General features: G+C 31.7%; 2 protein-coding genes across 2 annotated transcripts in view; both read right to left on the bottom strand.

Annotated features, from left to right (window-relative positions):
• Positions 1 to 22,298, bottom strand: part of Bx (LIM domain-containing protein Beadex) — a 156,295-nt gene that overhangs the window by 104,087 nt on the left and 29,910 nt on the right. The gene's annotated exons all lie outside the window — the stretch shown is intronic.
• On the bottom strand, positions 16,096 to 17,273 carry LOC142232359 (UV excision repair protein RAD23 homolog B). Its single transcript, XM_075303139.1, has one exon. The coding sequence runs from the start codon at positions 17,134 to 17,136 to the stop codon at positions 16,330 to 16,332; it is 807 nt and encodes a 268-aa protein (XP_075159254.1). The 5' UTR covers positions 17,137 to 17,273; the 3' UTR covers positions 16,096 to 16,329.

Raw genomic sequence — 22,298 nt, 5'->3', positions numbered from 1 at the left:
TGGAAAGACCCAAACCACACCATCCAAACGTAAAGTTGCAGTTTGTTGCATAAAAAAATTCAAAAACCTAATAAACGCAAAAAAAAACTTAACAACAGAAAACAATTTACAGCCACTGATGATGAAGAGGAAAATAACAAAAAACAAAAAAAAGAGTAACAACAAAAGGTGTTTTAATTAACATTTAAACAATAATTAAATTATTCGCAAATAGTAGGGAGTGTGGTAAGCAGGACAGGTAGACCAGCAAGCAAGAAAATGAACATGTTATCGCCAATTTTCATAGCCAACTTTGGCTTTTAGAAAATAAAACAGCAAAATTAATTTCGTGATCATTGAAGACATTGCCCTCCCCCATTTAAGGGGATAATAAAAATAATATAGGCATGGTTTAAGGTGAAAAGGACAATGTTACGTAATATAAATGCATTATTTTAAACAATTCCTAACCACCCTTTATTGGGCCGAGTCGAAGTTTAAGTACCCTCCCACTATAGATTTGAATCGTTAGATTCTGCTATAAAAAAACTTTCGATCCAGAAAGTTTAAAATTACGACTCTACATTAAAGACAAAATTCCACTAAAAGAACATTAGATTCTAATATGCAAAAAAAAACCTTATAGAGAGTCACAAAAAAATTTGGGTTCCCGTTCATGACAAACACTTTTATATGTAGAAGCCTAGTTAATTACATTGAATCAAATATTTTTTGATAAAATAATGCTTAGGTCGAAAACCATTTTTGTTAATACCTCCTACATTTAATATCATAATTTAGGTTAGGTTAGGTACACTGAGAAAAACAGTGAACCCACCAGGAAGAAAACTTTTTGTTAATTCTAGAAAATTTCGAATATTTTTAGAAAATTTTAACTAAACGGTATCCAACGCTACCATCACGCCGATATCACAAAAATAAGTAAATATTTTTCGACAAATTCAAGAAAATTTATTAGACTTAATTAATTTTTTTACTTGTTAAAGAAATTTTTGTAGTTTGTAAAAAATTGGAGTTAAAAAATGCAAGAATGTCCTTTGTGACATACGAAGTCCATGATGGACACATTTTTCGTAAAATTTACAAATTTAAAGAAATAATGAACTATTTTGTGAGAAGTACGAATTTAGTAAATCTTTTTGCTTAATTTGTGTATAATTTTTTCCGGTTAGTAAATTTAACCCTCTAATGCCCAAGCCCGCCTTTAGGCGGGCTCCATTTAATAAGGAAGCTTTTAGTAAAACACACCTTAAGACAACAAAAATGGGCAAAATAAAAAGAAAACTTATTTGAAACTATTCAAGAGGCTTTGCAGTATATGCTGAATTTTACCGTATAAATTTTTCTTGCTTAGTTCTCTTGCTTTTGTGTCGTTAACATTGAAAATTTAATCAGCTGGGAAAAAATTGGGGCATTAGAGGGTTAACTAACGTACGCAAATAATTATTACAGTAAAGGAAACTTTCTCGAAACATAATAATTTCATGAACTAAAATAAAGTTAAATTGGCTTTAGTGAAATAAAGATTTCACTTTTTTTAGTGTATAGTTGCAGCCCGATGTTAGACTTAGACTACTCAGTCCATTGTAATCCGCAGTGGTGAACTTTTCTCTTATCACTGAGTGCTGCCCGATTCTACGTTTAGCTCTAGTACAAGGGACCTAATTTTTATAGCCGAGTCCGAACGGTGCTCCACACTTAACAAAACCACTTAGAGCTGCTTTGAAACACTTCGGAATATCACCAGCATTACTGAGACTGCTTTTTGGTGTTCGGTTGAAACTGGCGTTGAACACACGACCCTATGTATGCAGGATGTGCATGCTAACCATTGCACCACGGAGGCTCCCATATCATAATTTACTAGGGTTTTCAATTTTTTAATAGATAAATAAATGTTTGTAGTACTACATCTCTCGTAATGGGATTTTCTTCTTATACACTCAAAAAATGTTTACTTGGATACAAAAATTTTTAAATTAAAAAATTGGGACACAAATCTCATTTATCGAATTTTCATTCTGTCTTTGCGATATATTAATAAAACTATTCATATATGTAGAAAGAAATGTCAGATTAAACATCAAAATTATTTATTTATCGATTATCTTGATCTTATAGCAAATGCAAGATAAAAATATAAAAAAGAAAAACTAATAAAGCATTGACAGCTAATGCCATCAGTTTAAGTATCAGAATTATAACAACTACTTTAAAGTAACAAAAAATCTTATTGCAACAAAAAATTTAAACCGAAAACGCAAAATCCTCAAAATAAATATAATCCCAAGATTCAATGTAAGGGAAATTTGCCTTACTTCAAAGCCATACGACTTTGACGGAGGATGCACATTTCACAAATGCTCTACTAAACTGCAAGAAAAACATTTTTAAAGCTAAAATCAGAAACTTTCTTTTAATAAAATTTTTTTATTTAAAAAAAAATGACTTTAATATTGTCCTAAAATTAGGTTGAATAATCATTCAAATTAATACACTATTTAAAAATTAAATCAGATGAAAATTTCAATTTTGTACGTTAGAATCTGATGAAATTTTCCAATTCTAGATGCTCAAGAAGTAAAATCGGTCAATATGGTAGCTATATTAACAAGTAGACCGATGATTCCGTATGTCTTTGAAAATTTTCCTTAAAGCAAAATATTTTTGATTTAAAGAAATAAATTTTAAATTACTAAGATAAAGAATCTTTGGATTGTGGATTAACAAGCTTCAAATAATAACATATACATCAAAGTAAAGGATTTTTAGAAAGAATTTCAATACCTTATCTTAGCTTTTTATCTTTATTCAACGATTCAATATTTCAGTTAATTAAAAAATTATTGCTTTACTTTAAGAAAAATTACCTTATATATCTAAAGGAAGAAAGTAAATGTCAAATATTCGTACCCTAAATTATATGAAAAACATTTCTAAAAAAGGCTACAAATTAACTTTCAATTAAAATGTCTTTTTTGGAAAAAATGCCCTTAATATTTTGTATTAAGGGTGTTCTAAAGTTTAGTTTGCATAGTCTTTATTATTAGGTCAAAGTTGTTATAGTGAAACCACTTAGTGATGTGGGGTATCAAAAATGTATAAAACACATTTCTCACCACAGATTAAATGTGACAGTAACATTTTTTGCTAAATTAACATGAACATAAAAATCATTGCGATATCTCAATGAACAGATCTTATGGTTAATTTATGCTGATTGGTTGAAATCACCTTATTAAATGTCTACATTAACAGCAGCTGTTATTAATAACAGTGCAAATGTGAAGACATTACCCACTGATGGTTTTTGCATTAGTTAGAATTAACTAATTTATTGGTAAATCGCTTCTATAGAATGCCACAAAAATAGTCCTAAGAGTTAAAATAGCCCATTTACAAACAGTCAATAATGAGCCCATAATTTGTGATCTGATGGGATACTTACATAGGTGAGATAAGATTGTTTGATTTAACAATCGATGAGGTTCTTTGTAGGAATTTGCAAAAATTTATCTAGAGATAGGTATCTGGTTTCTCTTGTCTGTCAATACACTAATGAGTGTATGGGTGTGTGTGGTGGTGCGAGAAGGGGCGTTTGTTTTGCTTAACCTTTTTCTGTTTCTCGAACACAATTTGCAATAAAATTTTTAATTAATCACTTCCATTCACTTGAATTCACTGGCACGTTGTTAAAGACGTCGGCATTCCCAAAAAATCTACCTCGAACAAAGAATTTTAGTTATTATTTTTGTTGATGATGACCCTCTCTCTCGCTTGCTGTTACTTATAACATACACTCACTATTATAAAGGGTGTGAATGAATGATTTTCTTCCTTTTTGTTGGTGTTATTATTGTTTTTTTTTTTTTTTGTATACTTTTTGCAGTCTTGAGCTGTTTAGCACGCGTTAATTGAAATGTTTATTTGCTTTGATTTTCAGGCAATTAAAATGAAACTTTTTTTCAACAGAACGGCAGACAGACATCAACCGACAGCATCAGCAACAAAAATCTGGTAACGTCAATCAACAGCCAATTAAGCCCAACAGGCCAGCAATGAGAATGAATGGAGAGCGTGAAAGATCAGCACTGTTATTGGAGGGAGGGAAAGAGGGAATTATTGAAATGAGTGCAAGTGTGTGTTTCTTTTTGGGATTTCCAGATTTATAACTAAAAGCTGCTAATAAACATGGGCCACTTGGAATGAAATGATTCCCGGCTTTGTTGTAAGTTTAGCTGCTAACGATTGATTAAATGGCTAACAGGAATCAAAAACTGTGCCTATTTGTTGTAGTATTTGGCAAAACAAGACGTAGCAAATCTGCTATCTGTCTAACTCTCAAACACGTTTAGTTTTCCTTGCTAGTCAATTCCAAAATGACTTTCAACTGATTACTCGACCACTAATCACCACGACATACTAATTTGATTTGGCAATTACACTTTGAAAATTAGCGACAACCAGCAACTTTTTTTCCAACTTTGCCAAAAATGTCCAAATGCACTATTATTCGTTTCGGGGGAAATATGCACATAAATCACCTTTTTGCTACACTTGACTAAGCATGAATTGTATTAACGAAGAGCTAATTTTTTTTTTTCTTTTGCTATTTTTTGTTAATTAAAATGAATTTTGGCGATTTTTGTTACTATTTTTGCGCGAAATTCTAATTGGGTATTGGTTTAATTTAATTTATATTTTTTCCTTCTTCTTTTATTTGTTAGCACACAACAATACAATAAACGCGTCGTCGTTAGATCTTCCGCTCTTACGTCCGGGTTCTTCGAATGTTGAAAAACATTTATGTTGCCAATGCATTTGTTCATTCATTCATTACTTCATGTGCCAAACAGCCCCAGCTAGCCTTCATGGTCGGGGAGAATATCTCACAGCCACCGAGTGTAGCGAAGAGATATACTCGGCGCAAAACAGAGAATGAGAGAGCGTATGTGTAACAAATAAACAATCCGGCCGGCAAGCAGAGAATAGAGTTTTCCGTTTTTTGTTTCTTATTTCTTGCATAGAGATTTGTATTTTGGATGAGACCGGCTTTTTGGTTTATTTTGAGATTGTTTTTGGGTTTCTCTCAATTTTTTTGTTGCTACAGTTTTGTTTGTTTATATGGGAGGCTAGATTGTTTTTTTGTTTTTATTTGCAGTGTTTCATTTTCTTTAAGGGGTAATTGTTTGGTTTCATTTTTGCTTTGAATGAATTCGTGAAGTGTTCATTTTGTGTTCTATTGATGACAGGGGAAATGTTTGGAATAATTTGCGATTAGGGTGTTGTGAAAATCACTACATTAAAAATGTATTTATTTAAATTTAAAGGCCGTTACTATGTTCGCTTTTCGCGTTGAAATTACCGCGGTTACTTTATTAAAATAGTGGGATTAAAAACAGATAATTTAACTTAATTGATACGCCTTGTCTTGTTCATCTAGATTTGGTAAAGATGTATTATTTATTAGTTATATAATTCATTTATAATTTTGATTGTTTTCAAGAAAGTTATCGTGAAAATAAAGTGGTTTTCAACTCGACATAGTACGTGCCCTAAGACAATTTTAATCTTCAACTTCTTCAACCAAAATCTACTTTCACCGCTGGAGAGGTCCACTTTGACCTCAAGTACAATAAATCTATTTTTAATATATGTCAAATCGACATTTGTCTCCCTAAATTCGAAGTCGAATTTGATATAAAATTGATTTTTGGAACGGCAGCTTATTTTGACTGCAGTCACCGTGGAACAATGTTTAGCACGGCCGCCTTGCATACAGAGGGTCATCGATTCAATCCAAGTTTCAACCAAAACATTTGTCAGCGGTTAAATATCTTGTGAGTGTTGCAAACCGTTCCTAAGTGGTTTCACCGTAATGAGAAACACCGTTCAGACTCGGCTGTAAAAATGGGGTCCCCCTCATAATTTAAGTAAACAAAGTCGCCAGATGAACCCAGTCACTTAAATCTATCACAAAATGGAATTCAAACATCTCTTACATGATGCCACAAACAATTTAATAATGAACCCTTAGCACGTGCTGACTCTCACTTTGTGATTCATTTCTTCATTGCTCTCTCTCTCTCTCTCACCGTAGTAAATAAACTTTACTGTTAACTATTACATCTCTCACACAATATTCTTCGCTAAGGGTTGCTCATACACCACAATGAAATGAAAAGGGATTTAGATGTCATTGGCTGAGTGTTTGTGAAAGGGAATTAAACTAACGATGAACGGACGGACATTCTTCATAAAAGAGCCTACGCAAACAAAGAAATAAGGATGCGCAAAAATTTCGCTCCTAATGTGTAGGAGGAGCAAAATACTTAGAGAGAATAGCATACACATTATGTACTATCTATACAGGTAGATGGGCATATATACGTGGATATAGGTACCCATATATATTACATAGGTACTTCCATAGTCTTATTTATTGCCTAAAAGGTGTTTACAGCGAAAGTAAAAGACAACTATGTGAGTGGTGAGCAATGGAATGAGCTTAAAAATAACGAGAATGGTGTCGGTGTTGGTGACAGATTTGAACTCGTTTTTGGGTGATAATAAAAATCAACTGAAAAAGGTTATTCGAATAGGTTTAATGGATAGCTTATGTTCTTATATTTATATGCATATTCATTTAACCTTCTTTCAGTGCTGTTCAAACTCAACTCTTTGCGTGCTTTCTTTAATCAATCATTCATTTAAGCTTTTAATTAATGACACACAATTACCCCTCACAGTATGACTCAAAAAAACCTCTCTGCCACAGAAATTAACCCTTTTTATAACAAAACAAAAAACAACAACGATTCGTAGTTGGAAAGGTAATTTCACCCTCAACCTTTAAGTTTTCATAATTCACGAGCCACCAGAATATTTTTAAAGGATTCTTTTGTCCATAGTTAGATAAATGCCATAGAGCTTCGTTTATTACGAATAATTTTAAATGACTTACCTGCCAAAGTAATTACAAATCATGCTTATTACATTTGTTTTTGATTTAAATTGCTACACAATGTTTAGGATAGCTAGGTCGTAGCTAAGAACAAGAAATTTGTATAGAAAGAAAGAAATGTGTACTACGGTTGTGGCAAAAACGTCCAATAAGAGACGTTTTTCTAATTTAGAGAATGCTATTAATCCTTGACTGATATCTTTTATTTTTACTTTAGCCATTTATGTTATTTAACTCATATTAAGTGTAAATAAAGGTGCAATGGTTAGCATGCCCGCCTTGCATACACAAGGTCGTGGGTTCGATTCCTGCTTCGGCCGAACACCAAAAAGTTTTTCAGCGGTGGATTATCCCACCTCAGTAATGCTGGTAACATTTCTGAGGGTTTCAAAGCTGCTCTAAGTGGTTTCAGTGCAATTTGGAATGCCGTTCGGACTCGGCTATAAAAAGTAGGTCCTTTGTCATTGAGCTTAACATGGAATCGGGCAGCACTCAGTGATAAGAGAGAAGTTCACAAATGTGGTATCACAATGGACTGAATAGTCTAAGTGAGCCTGATACATCGGGCTGCCACCTAACCTAACCTAAATAAAATAAAAAAAACAAAAATAATGTGTCAAAATGTTCCAATTAAAGGTATTAAATTTATCACCACCACAATATATATTTCACCTCAGTAGTTTAATAAAAATTTGACGAATATTTGTGCCAAGCGAGTGTATAGTTTTAATTTTAGAAAAAAAAAAGTCGTACGTCGCCTACAGGATGAGTAAGAAGCTAATTTGACCGGTGTGCAGCATGAGGGTTATCATAGTAAAATACTACCTCTTTCTTCGCCAACTAAAATACTCGCAGAGTTGAATGTCCGAAGAAGACGGAAATTACTTTTGAAAAAAAATTGGAGAAGGCATGGGGAATACGTCGAGCAGACTGTTCAAATGACAAAATGTCGGAAATAATATCAAATTTTAGCCTACTCTCTAAAATGCCCCAGGCGCATTTTCGGATTGAGATCCGAAGATTTTGGTTGCCATTATACAGTAAAAACGAAGTGAGGAACCTCCTTTTTTCTTGGTTGATGCTTAGTGCGATGGCCTGTTTCAATGCTGTCTTTGAGAAAATTTCCCAACAATATTCCATATTTATTTCGACCCATGGTCGGGGAATTACAAGTGGGGAGCGACTATCGGCCGTCGGCACCATTCCCATCGGCAGCGTTTGAGTTCTGGTGGTCTGGCGGAAAACCCGATCATTTTGTTTGTTCACCAACTATCCAGCTTTGATTAGTTTCTCATCGGAGAAAACCAAATTCTGCAACAGGCTCATTCCAGACTAACTTTTTTGTGCATCGTTGAGCTCTTGAACTTTTTGGAACTTCAATGGCTTCAGTCCAAGCTCATTTTTCAATATGTGTTGCATCCGTTTTTGACTCACGAACAAGTTTTCAACGTGGATTTCGATCAATTTTGGCATTTTCCGATTATTTCTAATATTCGTCGGTAAAGAGCAATGGAACGAGAACCACAAAATTTATACACATTTAAATGCTGGAGGGCTCTAATGATAGCAACTTTGGTGGTGGTTTTCCAGCAAAATATAAAGTAATCACACTTGAATTCCATCACGAAAAACTTCATTTCTGATTGCAATAGATCAAAATGCTTTTGTAAGCTTGTAAACAGTTAAATGAACTGTCGCTGGAAAAAATCTGTCAGCTGTCAGACGAGTTGTTTAGAAATGATAGCAATCTGAAGTTGGTTGCAATAGATATCAGCCAACCCGTATACACTGTCACACATAAGTGACATGTGCCAAATCTATTTTGACACTTCTCTTGGAAGAGCATCTATGTTATGTCATTAAAGTGATTGAGATCATTCATTATAGTCATTCTTATAATTTAATCGCTACCATTCAAATTTCATCTTTATTAAATGACAAAGTGGAATTGCATCATTCTTATTGGCCAAGGAATAGATAGCCACAATACCAAAAGCTTGACTACATTTCATTCTCCTTAATTTTTTATATTTTAGATTTTTCTTGCATGGATGCATAACATCAAATGCCATATTCTAGCCAAGGAAATGGGCAAATAGCAAGTGAGCAAGTGGCATCATCATTTATCTTACTAATTTGCCACAATCTAATACATTAAATGATCATAAAGAACATTTCAATTAAAATAATTAACAAAAAAAAACACATACACACACACCAACTCCCTTTTTCAATCTGAAGAACATATGGACAGGGCGAGGCTAGGAAGTTGCTGTTAGTTGAATGAAAAAAAAGTAAATGCAGAATCAGAAGTAAAAATAACTTAGACAATCAATGGGGAAGCGCAAAGCATTTGAGTTGAGCACTCAATTAAGTGCAGGAGGTCTAATTATCTTTCCACCCAAGAGTAACACCACCAACGGTCTATTGCTAAAGATACAAAGGAGCTAGCAATTTGTTAACGCATTGATGCAAAGATTATGACGAAGGGGCACAGTGGGAGAAATCGGGTTGTCACTCGAGCCACAAATAATCTACCGAAATTTTGAGAAAACCACAAAAAATCTTCTGTAGAAAATTATGTCAAAATTTTATTTCTATAGAAAATTTTCTCAAAATTTCATTTCTATAGGAAATTTTCTCAAATTTTTATTTCTAAAGAAAATTTTGTCAAAATTTTTTTTATTTCTATAGAAAATTTTCTCAAAATTTTCTAAAAATTTGATTTCTATAGAAAATTTTGTCAAAATTTTATTTCTATAGAGATTTTTTTCAAAATTTTATTTTTAAAGAAAATTTTGTCAAAATTTTATTTATAGAAAATTTTGTCAAAATTTTATTTATAGAAAATTTTGTCAAAATTTTATTTATAGAAAATTTTGTCAAAATTTTATTTATAGAAAATTTTGTCAAAATTTTATTTACAGAAAATATTTAAAAATTTTATTTCTATAGAATTTTTTGCCAAAATGTTATTTCTATATAGATTTTTTTTCTCAAAATTTTGTTTCTATACAAAATTTTCTCAAAATTTTATTTCTATACACAATTTTCTAAATTGTGTCAAAATTTTACTTATATAGAAAATTTTCTAAAAATTGTATTTCCATAGAAAATTTTGTCAACAGTTTATTTCTATAGAAATATAATTTTCTCAAAATTTTATTTCTATAGAAAATTTTCTAAAAATTTGATTTCTACAGAAAATTTTTTCAAAATTTTATTTCTATAGATAATTTTTTTCAAAATTTTATTTCTACAGACAAATTTTATTTCTATAGAATTTTTTACCAAAATGTTATTTTTTTCTCAAAATTTTGTTTCTATAGAAAATTTTCTCAAAATTTTATTTCTATAGACAATTTTCTATAGATAATTTTTTTCAAAATTTTATATCTACAGATTTTTTTTCAAAATTTTATTGCTATAGAAAATTTTGTCAAAATTTTATTTCTATAGAAAATTTTGTCAAAATTTTATTTACAGAAAATTGTTTCAAAATTTTATTGCTATAGAAAATTTTGTCAAAATTTTATTTCTATAGAAAATTTTGTCAAAATTTTATTTCTATCGAAAATTTTGTCAAAAATGTTATTTCTATAGAAAATTTTGTCAAAATTTTATTTCTATAGAAAATTGTGTCAAAATTTTATTTCTGAAGAAAATTTTGTCAAAATATATTATTTCTATATATTTGGCGAAAGCTTTGTGCTTGGAAAGTTTTTATTGATAATGATAATTAAATGGAATTGTGGACATTCCAAGCCACTCGTTTTATTTGATGTGGAAAAAAGGCGTACAAAAAATTCTTCAAATTTAATGAAATCGACTTTGTTGGCTCTTTGTATATTTACTCCAATGCTTAAATGCGTTAAAAAATAGGAGATGGTTTTCAATACTTTATTTGAAAGGAGTATTTTACTTGAAGTCGACTCTGATTTTTGAAAATTAAGTTGTCGTTAACACATTTTAGAGGTCTTTGATAGCACATGAAGAAAAAAGTTGAAAAAAACTCATAAATTAAAATTTGTTTCCTAGAATCAAGTATGCCAAGCTCAAATTGAAAAGAAGTTGTCTCTTAAAAGTATCCATACATCAATTCTCCGCTTCTTTAGCTCGGAATCAATACCAAAATCATTAGGGTATAGACAAAATCCTTGGAACCGAGTAAGCATTTTTTTTAATGTAGTGTCAAGTTTATTATCTGTGATGCGTATACGTCAGTATTCGTGAGATGAACTGTCCAACCGTCGGTGCAAATATTCGCATTGTCGCAAAATGGACTGTTTGATTCTGATTGCAACTCCTAATACATTCTATGTTTCAACTGCAGCATTTACCCCCACTGTGTGGTTACTTCCACATTAATGATAATGAAATAACTCCAATGGTTGTTGTGCATAATTCGTATACATATTCTCGCATACTCTCTCGCATCGAGTCCTAATGCCTAATTATAATTAAACATGCGAGGCAAGTAAGCACCACAAGAAAGTAGAAGAGAGTGAGAGGAAAGAGAATAGCATGAGAATAAATACTGCAGAGACAAAACAACAACCTCTTTAGAAAATAAAAACGCATTATTTTGATTCATTCAGTCATCCACGTGCAATGCTATAACAAAACTTGATTACCACTGTTTCTCTCAATGATACACATTAAAATGGCTACTATTTGTCTTCCCAGCAATCTAACCAAAAGAAGAAAACCGCACGCACATATAATCATCCATTGCATCCTAGTATGGAAGAAATTGAAACATTTAGAAATTAATTCCAACTCTCGAGTGCGATTGAATGAGAGTAGCTTGCACGTGCCGGCACCATCCCGGGTAATCATATTCGCTGTAGTCATCACATGATTGAATTTCCTACATTCTTATGTTGGTTGTGTTTCTACTCTCAAGTGTTGCATTGTCTCTATGAATGTGGTATAACATTAAGGTAGCTTGATATGGCCAGGAAAGCATTGCAATGCAAGACAATAGAAATAAATAAATTTATTAACATAGCCAATAGGTAATGCCATAATGTCAAAGAGAGGCGGATGACTTAATCATCATCCCTGATATTTGCAACATATTGGAAGAACTACGCATCTATCTACAGAACCTGAAGATGAATGGAGAAAGTGTGTTTTGAACGGGAAATAGAAAAACTAATCAATTAATTTGAATTCACTACTAATTAAATTTGATATGAATGGACCTACCTTGATTGTTCCACAATTTCAGGGTAAATTGCTATTGTATTGCTCGGTTGCTACTCGAGCCAAAAATTTGGAAAACATTTTATCAAAGTCTACCAAAAAAAAAGAAATATTTTGCAAAATTGTATTTCTATAGAAAATTTTGTCAAAATTTTCATTTGTATCGAAAATTCTGTCAAGATTTTATTTCTATAGAAAATTTTGTCAAAATTGTATTTCTATAGAAAATTTTGTCAAAATTGTATTTCTATAGAAAATTTTGTCAAAATTTTGTTTCTATAGAACATTTTGTCAAAATTTTATTTCTATAGAATTTTTTTCAAAATTTTATTTCTATAGAAAATTTTGTCAAAATTTTATTTCTATAGAAGATTTTGTCAAACTTTTATTTCTATAGAAAATTTTGTCAAAATTTTATTTCTATAGAAAATGTTGTCAAAATTTTATTTCTATAGAAAATTTTGTCAAAATTTTTATTTGTATAAAAATTTTTATTTGTATCGAAAATTTTGTCAAAACTTTATTTCTATAGAAAATTGATTTTTATTTGTATAGAAAATTTTGTCACAATTTTTATTTGTATAAAAAATGTTTATTTGTATCGAAAATTTGGTCTAAATTTGATTTTTATAGAAAATTTTGTAAAGATTTTATTTTTATAGAAAAATTTGTCAAAATTGTATTTCTATAGAAATTTTTTGTCAAAAGTTTATTTCATTCGTGTTTTGTTTTTCAGTCCATTGTGATACCACATTGGTGAACTTCTCTCTTATCACTGAGTGCTGCCCGATTCCATGTTAAGCTCAATGACAAGGGACCTCCTTTTTATAGCCGAGTCCGAACGGCATTCCACATTGCAGTGAAACTACTTAGAGAAGCTTTGAAACCCTCAGAAATGTCACCAGCATTACTGAGGTGGGATAATCCACCGCTGAAAAACTTTTTGGTGTTCGGTCGAAGCAGGAATCGAACCCAAGACCTTGTGTATGCAATGCGGGCATGCTAACCATTGCACCACGTTGGCTCCCGTGGTGCGATGGTTGTTGGTTTGTACTTCAATCATATTTTTTGTTTTGATCTCAGCTTTAAAACCATTGTGTTGACTAAACTACAAGAGTAGCTTAACCAACAGAGGAAAAGAATGTTTGTCAAATTTATTTGGGCAAAGCCCTATAGACTGCAAGATGGTTGGATGGACGCACGTTTCGGAATTACCACATTCCTCATCAGCATCCTCTACTTGCAGCAAAACTATCAATCAATTATCAGAATAAATTCAGGCAGTTCACTAAACCCAAAGTGAACCACACTTGAACCCTCCGTAGTTTAGTCAACACAATGGTTTTAAAGCTGAGATCAAAACAACAAAATTTTATTTCTATGGAAAATTGTGTCAACATTTTATTTCTTTAGAAAATTTTGTCAAAATTTTATTTCTATAGAAAATATTGTGAAATTTGTATTTCTTTGGAAAATTTTGTCAAAATTTTATTTCTATAGAAAATAAAACCCACACAGAATTATCTAGTATTATTCCACCTCTGGTATCCTTAGGAAGTTACACAGAAAACATTTAGCCAACGTTGTTATACCCTCCATCAAACACTGAAAAAAATATTGTCGTGAGGACAAAGATTCCATGTCCTTAAAATACGAATGCAAAGTTTGCATTGATGTTAGCAAAATTCTAATATAAAACATCGAAACGTAGACTAAAAACTTAAAAGGCATAACTTTTCAAAAAGTCTAATTTTTAAAATTTTCTCAAATTTGGACACTCTGAAAACTGGACACCTCTCACAAGTGGACTGTTGTCGTGAGACGTTTGCACGTTTACATCCCCCAAATCTGGACAAAATTTAGGGGACCGTGTGTGCCCACTTTTGGGAGGTTTTACTGTAGTTATACCTAATGGGACTGTAACTTATTCTATTTTATGAAGTCATTAACAGTCAACTGCATTAAATTTTGAGAATAACAATTCACAAATTACCGTGAAGTATTTCTTATTGTTATTATATGTTAGTCAATATAACTCAGCGCCTCCTGGTAATTAGCTCACCGAGTTCGATTTCCAAGCGTAATATATACGTAATAGGAAACCGCTTTCCATAAAAAAACAGTAATGTTAATAAACAAACCATTTCTTTTAATTCAGTTTTTTAAATCGCTATTTTCATATTATTAAAGGGAATTTTAACTTTTTTTGTTTCAGAACCGAAAACAGTAAGGATTAATGAAAGGGTACAAATTATTTAAATTTTGTCGAACAAAATTCTAGAAGAATTGCGCATTTTTGAAAATGTTTGGGGTTAAGCGATTCAGAGAAACTTTAGAATGCATTAGGGATCCACCATGGTGCAATGGTTAGCATGCCCGCCTTGCATACACAAGGTGGTGGGTTCGATTCCTGCTTCGACCGAACACCAAAAAGTTTTTTAGCGGTGGATTATCCCACCTCAGTAATGCTGGTGACATTTCTGAGGGTTTCAAAGCTTCTCTACGTGGTTTCACTGCAATGTGGAACGCCGTTTGGACTCGGCTAATAAAAAGGAGGTCCCTTGTCATTGAGCTTAACATGGAATCGGGCAGCACTCAGTGATAAGAGAGAAGTTCACCAATGTGGTATCACAATGGACTGAATAGTCTAAGTGAGCCTGATACATCGGGGCTGCCACCTAACCTAACCTAGAAAGCATTAAAAATTAAAAAAAATGTTTATCAAGATATCACAACTTTTTTTAATTCACATCAAAAACAGTGAATTGGTATCACAGTGATGCATATTCAGTATAACGGCTGTTGAAATCGTGGAAATTCGTTCTATGACAAGCCCATATTAAATTAATCGCTTCTGCCCAAATTTTGCACCGCTCCCGGATCAAAAAAGCATTTTCAGTACTTTTTGGAGACGCTTTTTGCTCGGCTATATAAATAACTGCTTAAACATCGAATTATTTAATTTTTATAAAAATATATTAATATCTGAATTTTTACAACGACAATGTCGAATATTATCTTCGAAGATTAAAAAGTGTTGTTTACTTTGAATCATTTATATTGATTTCAGACCAGAGTTTGGTTTATAAGACCAACTAATAATATCCCGTCTGTCTCCAAGTATTTTCCATTTTAAGGTGGGTATTAAGTTCGAGTTTAGCCGCTAAAATCGTCATTTTTTCACGATTACTTTTCTTTAATAATCTATTTTAAGGAATACAAACTTTGTGAAAATTTGCTTTGGGCTTTTCCCCATCAAGTTATACAAAAATTTGCAACAAATATGTATAATTTTATGCCTTTTTCTTACTGATTTAGTTTTCACTTTAGCGATTTTAGCGGCTAAACTCGAACTTAGTACCCACCTTTAGACTAAACAGTTAACACGACCCACTCTATAGTTATATGGTCATCCTATAGTTTTTACTTTTACTATTTTACTAAAGTAATACTAACGTTCACACTATGCTCTATAACTCCTTTTGATATTTGAAATGCTATTTTTTTTTTTGGAAAGTTGATTTAAAATATGGAAAAAGCTCGAGTAATTGTGGGACAAATGGATCAGAAACATATATACAGTGAAACCTCCCAAAGGTAGACGGTCACCTAAATTTTGTCCACATTTGGGAGGTGTCCAGGTATGAGAGGTTAATTTTAATGTGTTAATATTGCAAATGTCCCCAGACAACTGTCCCCATGAGAGGTTAATTTTAATGTGTTAATATTGCCAATGTCCCCGGACAACTGTCCCCATTTGAGGGGTGTCCGGTTTTGGAGTGTCAAAGTTTGAGAGATTTCACTGTAGCTTGTTTCTCTTAATTGGCAGTGGTATTTCATTTCAATAGTTTAAAATTCATAAGCTTTAATCGGCCGTACAATGGACAATAGCAATACTTATGAAACGCAAAATAAAAACTTGATTTAACTTCAAAACAAACTCATTTCCAAGAGAATAATTTATTCGATATAAAAAACATTAAATTCAAAATATGTGGCATTTTAACACATTTCCAATAATGTATCATATTGGATCTGGAACTAAATAAGAAAAAAACATGAAAACAGTAAATTTTACAGTTCAGAGAGTAGAAAATATTTTACAATTGGTATCTTTGCCCAATTTGGATAAATTATTTTAGATGGTCTCCTCTAACTCAACTCGAATCATCATCGTCGTCATCTTCATCATCATCTGAACCATCTATAAGCATGCTAAGAAATTCCTGTTGATTTTCACTAATCAGCTCTAAGAGCGCTGGATTGGTTTCTCCAATTCTTTGTATAGCTGCATCTATTAATTCAGGATGTTGTTGCAAAGCACTTCGCAAATTCTGAAACACTGGATCTCCTCTAAAAACTTCAAATGGTGTCATGGAAAGATCAGCATCTGTGTCTGTATAACTATCACCTTCTGGTGTTGATGGTGACGTGGGTATACCCTCTATCAAGTACTCAATAGCCCTCTCTGGATTGTTGAAACTTGCCCTTAAAGCTCTACGAACATCATGCTCTACATAGCCCATGCTGACAATTTGGGCCACCATGGCATCAGTTTCCGGATTAGATGTGGCGGATGCTGCTGTTGGTGTTGTAGCCGCAGGTTGTGCCGGAGGAGGAGGAGGTGTCTTAAATTCCGCTGCGGTGCTTTCTTCCTTTGGTTTGGGTTTATCCTCTGCTGGCTTTTCCTCTTTGACAGATGTTGATGACTCTGGCTTCTCTATCAGGGGCAGAGGCTGTTTTAATATCATAATGACCAGAAACTTTTTTACATCAATATTATAGGATTTGATGGTTTCCTCGTTGCTGAGTATTTTCCCGGCATAAATTAACTTCTGGAATTCTGGCTTAACCCCTATGTCTGGATAGAGTGACAATTCTTTCTTTAGGTCATAGACCGTCTTTGTTTCATCAATCTCCACAACAAGGGATTTCTGATTGAGTGTTTTAACCTGTAGTTTCATCTTAAATTTAATTAATATTTGGTTGTATTTCACAAGTTCGCAAATTTAGAATAAATAACAATGAAAACACACGCATGCAGCAGCCACACACATACACACGTACGTTACGATGAAACAATCCGAAAATCTGACAACTTGCACGTTTTGTTTTTCTTGTTAGTGATGGTAAAATGTGGTATATACCGAGTACTCATTCAATTATTCGGAATCATGAGGCACACATAATGTGGATTTATACCGTGAGAAAAATGTAGTCTGCTACGATGGTAAGATAGGAGTACGTACTTTATATTTATTCCGCCTTAAATCTACTTTAGTACAGGTGGTCCGATTGGACAAATTTTTGGCCAGCTTGTAGACTTTTCGATTTTAAACAAAAAATGTTATATACAAGTTTTTGTCGGAAAGACCACAAAGTAGGCGTTAGCCTACATTGGGTCCGGCCGAAGACCGGAGTTTGAGACTTTCGAAAACTACGCTCTTCCAACAAAATTTTTATTTAATATTTTGTTTTAAAATGTACTATTTTTACCAAAAATACAAAAAAGTGAAATTTCATTCATTTCATGAAAAATTGCTGTCAGAATTAACAAAAATATAAAGGAAAATACCGATTTTAAGATGTCGATATCTCGAAAGCAAGGCTTTTTCGACAAATTGAATAAGTTTGGCCAATAATACTATTGGCCAAAACTAAAAAAATAAGAAATTTGGTTTGTTTTTAGCAACATTTGCTAAAGTAGATTTGTTTCATTATTCCCTTTTACAATTTAATCTTAAGGCCGCTACTATGTTTGTTGGCGCGAAAAAAATTCCCGTAAATCATTCTTTCGCGTTGGAAAATGACAGTGTTGACAATATATTTTGGAGGAAAAAACAGCCATTTTGGTAGTTTTTTTGCGTTTATTTCCTCGAAATATTATTGACAACATCGCAAAATGTCACAAAAATGATTACAGTGACTCAATTGTTTACTAGCACACATGATAATTGATTTGAAAAAGAAGAATTAATTGATTTTACAAATAACTTTGGTTTTAAAAAAATAATTTTACAAATTGCTTTTATTTTGGAAAAAAAAATTAATTTTTGTTATTCCATTCGTTGCTACCACGGTATTATAAATATGATCTCCACCGGTAAATCAGAACGTTTTAACATATTGATGAAGACAAATTTTCGAAGAGAAAAGGTGGGTATTAAGTTCGAGTTTAAGGTGAGTATTAAGTTCGAGTTTAGCCGCTAAAATCGCTAAAGTGAAAACTAAATCAGTAAGAAAAATGCATGAAATTATACGTATTTGTTGCAAATTTTATTATAACTTGATGGGGAAAAGCCCAAAGCAAATTTTCACAAAGTTTGTATTCCTTAAAATGGATTATTAAAGAAAAGTAATCGTGAAAAAATTACGTTTTTAGCGGCTAAAGGTAAGTACTATGTTCGCTTTTCGCGTTGAAATTTTAGTGGTTACTTTATTAAAACAGTTCAATATAAAGCAGACAAATTAACTCAATTGATGTGTAGTTTCTTGTTCCATTAGTTTTCGGCAAGACTTTACAGGAATAAGTTTGTTTTCATTTATAATTTTGATTATTTAAGGAAAAGTAATCGCGAAAATAATGTGGTTTTCAACTCGAAAACCGAACATAGTACCTACCCTAAACTCGAACTTAATACCTACCTTTAGCGGCTAAAGTTGTCATTTGTTCACGATTACTTTTCTTTAATAATCCATATTAAGGAATACAAACTTTATGAAAATTTGCTTTGGGCTATTCCCCATCAAGTTATAATGAAATCTGCAACAAATATGTATAATTTTATGCCTTTTTTTACTGATTTAGTTTTCACTTTAGTGAACAAAATGACGATTTTAGCGGCTAAACTTGTACTTAATACCCACCTAAAACAGTTATGTATTTCTCTTTCTATTATTTACGATCTTTATGATTTAAGGTGATTATTACGTTCGGGTTTTGCCGCTAACATCCAAAATAAATCTGTAAAAGCAGAATAAAATTATAACTTTTTGAACAAATTTTATTATAACTTGCTGGGGAATGATCCAAACATGAATTCGAAAATGTGTATTTAGGCGCGATGATGCGATTGATTTACAAGAAAATTTTCTCAAAATTTCATTTCTACAGAAAATTTTCTCAAAATTTCATTTCTACAGAAAATTTTCTCAAAATTTCATTTCTACAGAAAATTTTGTTAAAATTTTATGTTTATAGAAAATTTCTCAAAATTTTATTTCTACAGAAAATTTTCTCAAAATTTTATTTCTATGGATAATTTTCTCAAAATTTTATTTCTATAGATAATGCGATTGATTTACAAGAAAATTTTCTCAAAATTTCATTTCTACAGAAAATTATCTCAAAATTTCATTTCTACAGAAAATTTTGTTAAAATTTTATGTTTATAGAAAATTTACTTAAAATTTTATTTCTATAGAAAATTTCTCAAAATTTTATTTCTGTAGAAGGTTTTGTCAGCATTTTATTTCTATAGAACATTTTCTCAAAATTTTATTTCTATATAAATTTTTCTCCAAATGTTATTTCAATAGAAAATTTTCATTTCATTACATTAAAAATTCTACCAACAGTAAAAAATCTACCTTTTTTGGCAGAATTCTACCAACTGTGACAACCTTGCTTAGGATTTGTCTCATTCGGACCTATTTATCACCGTTATATTGTATATTCTCAGCATTTTGTAAAAAAAAAACATTTTCTATTTGATTCCAGAGAAATGTTCCAATTGTCTATAGGGATAAACTGATTTTAATTTAAAAACCTAAAAAAGGTTGAAAAGGTACTAAATATGTCGCGGGGGTACTTTCTATATGTAATTATTGTCAGAAAATTTACAAAAGTGTCAACTTTATGAACCCAGGCATATAATATTTTTCGAAATGTAGATAAGAAACAATTCAATATCTTGAGAGACATTGGGAAAACATTGAAAAGCTGGGAAACTTGAAAAATATAACGTTTCTATTAAAGATCGTGTTGAGAAAATAACGGAACTCATTATTTGATTTTTCCATTTAATTGAATCATTAAATTCTCAATTGGCTATGGTTTTTAATATTATCATTTCCGTGACTGAAGCAATTAAAAATTAATTTGATCGCTTAATTTCGAAGAAAAAGAAGAATTACAAAAAAAATCAATTAAATGGCCCATAATTTGTTTATCATAACATCGCAAAAATTGTATAAATTAATGTTTTAATTGGTTCAAATAATTTTGTGATTGATAATATCATTTCAGTGCTTTGAAGAAAATTAAATTAAAAATTAATTGGATCAATTTTCGTGATTAAAGAAAAAAAATTATGTTTTCTGTGCATACAAAAACTTTACTAAACGATGTTTTCTCCTCCTGTTAGGTACTTATTGGAGGATAAGAAACTGACCATAAATGTCTTATCCAAATTTTGAAAAAATAAAAAGGCCTATGCAAAAATTTTGGATGTAACAGTGTTGCAGATTAAAAGGGCGATAGGACGAAAATTTTATTTTTCTGTGATTTCCAGACTACTTCGAAAAGCTTCGAAACCCCAAAGAACCAGTATCAATTGCAGAAAACCTGTTAGTGTTCGGCTGAAACTACTATATGCAAGGATGACGGGCAATTATAACCAATGCACTATTGTGGCTCCCATATATAATGTTCTTACATTACTCTAATAGGATAATTTAATAAATTTTATCCAAAACCCAAAATATTTGCATAACATTACCAAACTTACAACTTTTGTTTGTAGAAATGAGAAATTACTATTTTGGTATAACAAATTCCAGATATCCTCAAAAGAGAGGATAATGTTTTGTAAAACCACCAAAAAAATGATGTGATTTTCTGGTGCTTTCCATTTAAATAACCACCGGATAAATGATTACCAACAACAATACACATTTCTCTAAACATAAAACATTCATTAATGGGACAACATTGGTTTGGTTTGTTGGAACGTTGTTGGTGTATTTTTGTGAATGAATTTCAGCTGCTTACAATTTTAACTTATCACTCCTTTGGGACATTCATGGACACCAAACCCTTTCTTCACTTCGTACGGCAGCAAGGAATGGGGCAGGACAATATAGGGATATTTATTTATTTGTGAAATAAGAAAAGCAAACACTGATTTATTGCAGTTGGTCACTTTGCTTAGGAAAAAATGTCAGACGTGACTTAGGATCTAATGTTAAACCAAATGGAATTTTCTCGTTTGGGAAGCCTTTTGTCGTAAAAAAAACAAGAAACAAAGCAGCATGTAATGTTAGTTATAGTATGGTTTTCCTTTGGGTCCAAAAGGGGAATACATTAATTACCACATTAGTTGAGTATAACCCACTCTTCTAATCTAACAAGGGTCCAGTGAATTTTTTGTACAAAAAAAAATGCAAAAATTAAGATAAATGATCTTATTAAATCTTGGGAATAGCATGATAAAATTCAACAACATGAGTGTCCTAATACACAACCAGAACAAGAGTTCAAAAGAAATTTTAATCAACTTGCAAAGATTATTTAGAATTGCTGTCATTTTTCTTTTTCTGAATTATTGGGAAACTTTAAACCGGAAATCAAAGGTACTTTGAAAAGCACGTGACCCTAGCATTGTTTTAGAATCGTTTTTTTCCAACAAAGAATACTGCAGTACCCATAGTATTGGTAACATCCACCAATATACACCCAGTTTGGCTAAATCTATAACATGCGCTTGATTTTTATCACAAAATCATTTTACATTGCGTCAACAACCATCATGAGACGCTTATTGATAGTAAATCTGGTATTAAACTCTATTAGTTGAACGATTGACATTGACTATGGCCAGTTGCCCTTAGCTATGGGGTATTGGAAATGATTGGTGTTGAAATACAATATCCTTCATAGTTGAAATCAACCCTTGTTTAATACCAAAAAAAAAACTCCTTTGTGTAGAAATTTTAAAATTTCATTACAATAAATGTGGTGAATGGCAAGAGTTGAATGATATTCGGCAAAGAGTCGCATTGTATAATGGTGACATAAATATGTGGCAACATAAAAAGTCAACAAATTGAAACCAGTAAATTGCTATTGAAATTTTGAAGCATGCCAGCAAGACGTATCTTCCTACACTCGAAAAGAAATGTCCAT

The sequence above is a fragment of the Haematobia irritans genome, chromosome 3 (genome assembly GCF_050003625.1).
Source record: "Haematobia irritans isolate KBUSLIRL chromosome 3, ASM5000362v1, whole genome shotgun sequence".
Classification (NCBI taxonomy): domain Eukaryota; kingdom Metazoa; phylum Arthropoda; class Insecta; order Diptera; family Muscidae; genus Haematobia; species Haematobia irritans.
Note: the sequence above shows the minus strand (reverse complement) of the source record. Positions and strands in the feature narration are given on the sequence as shown.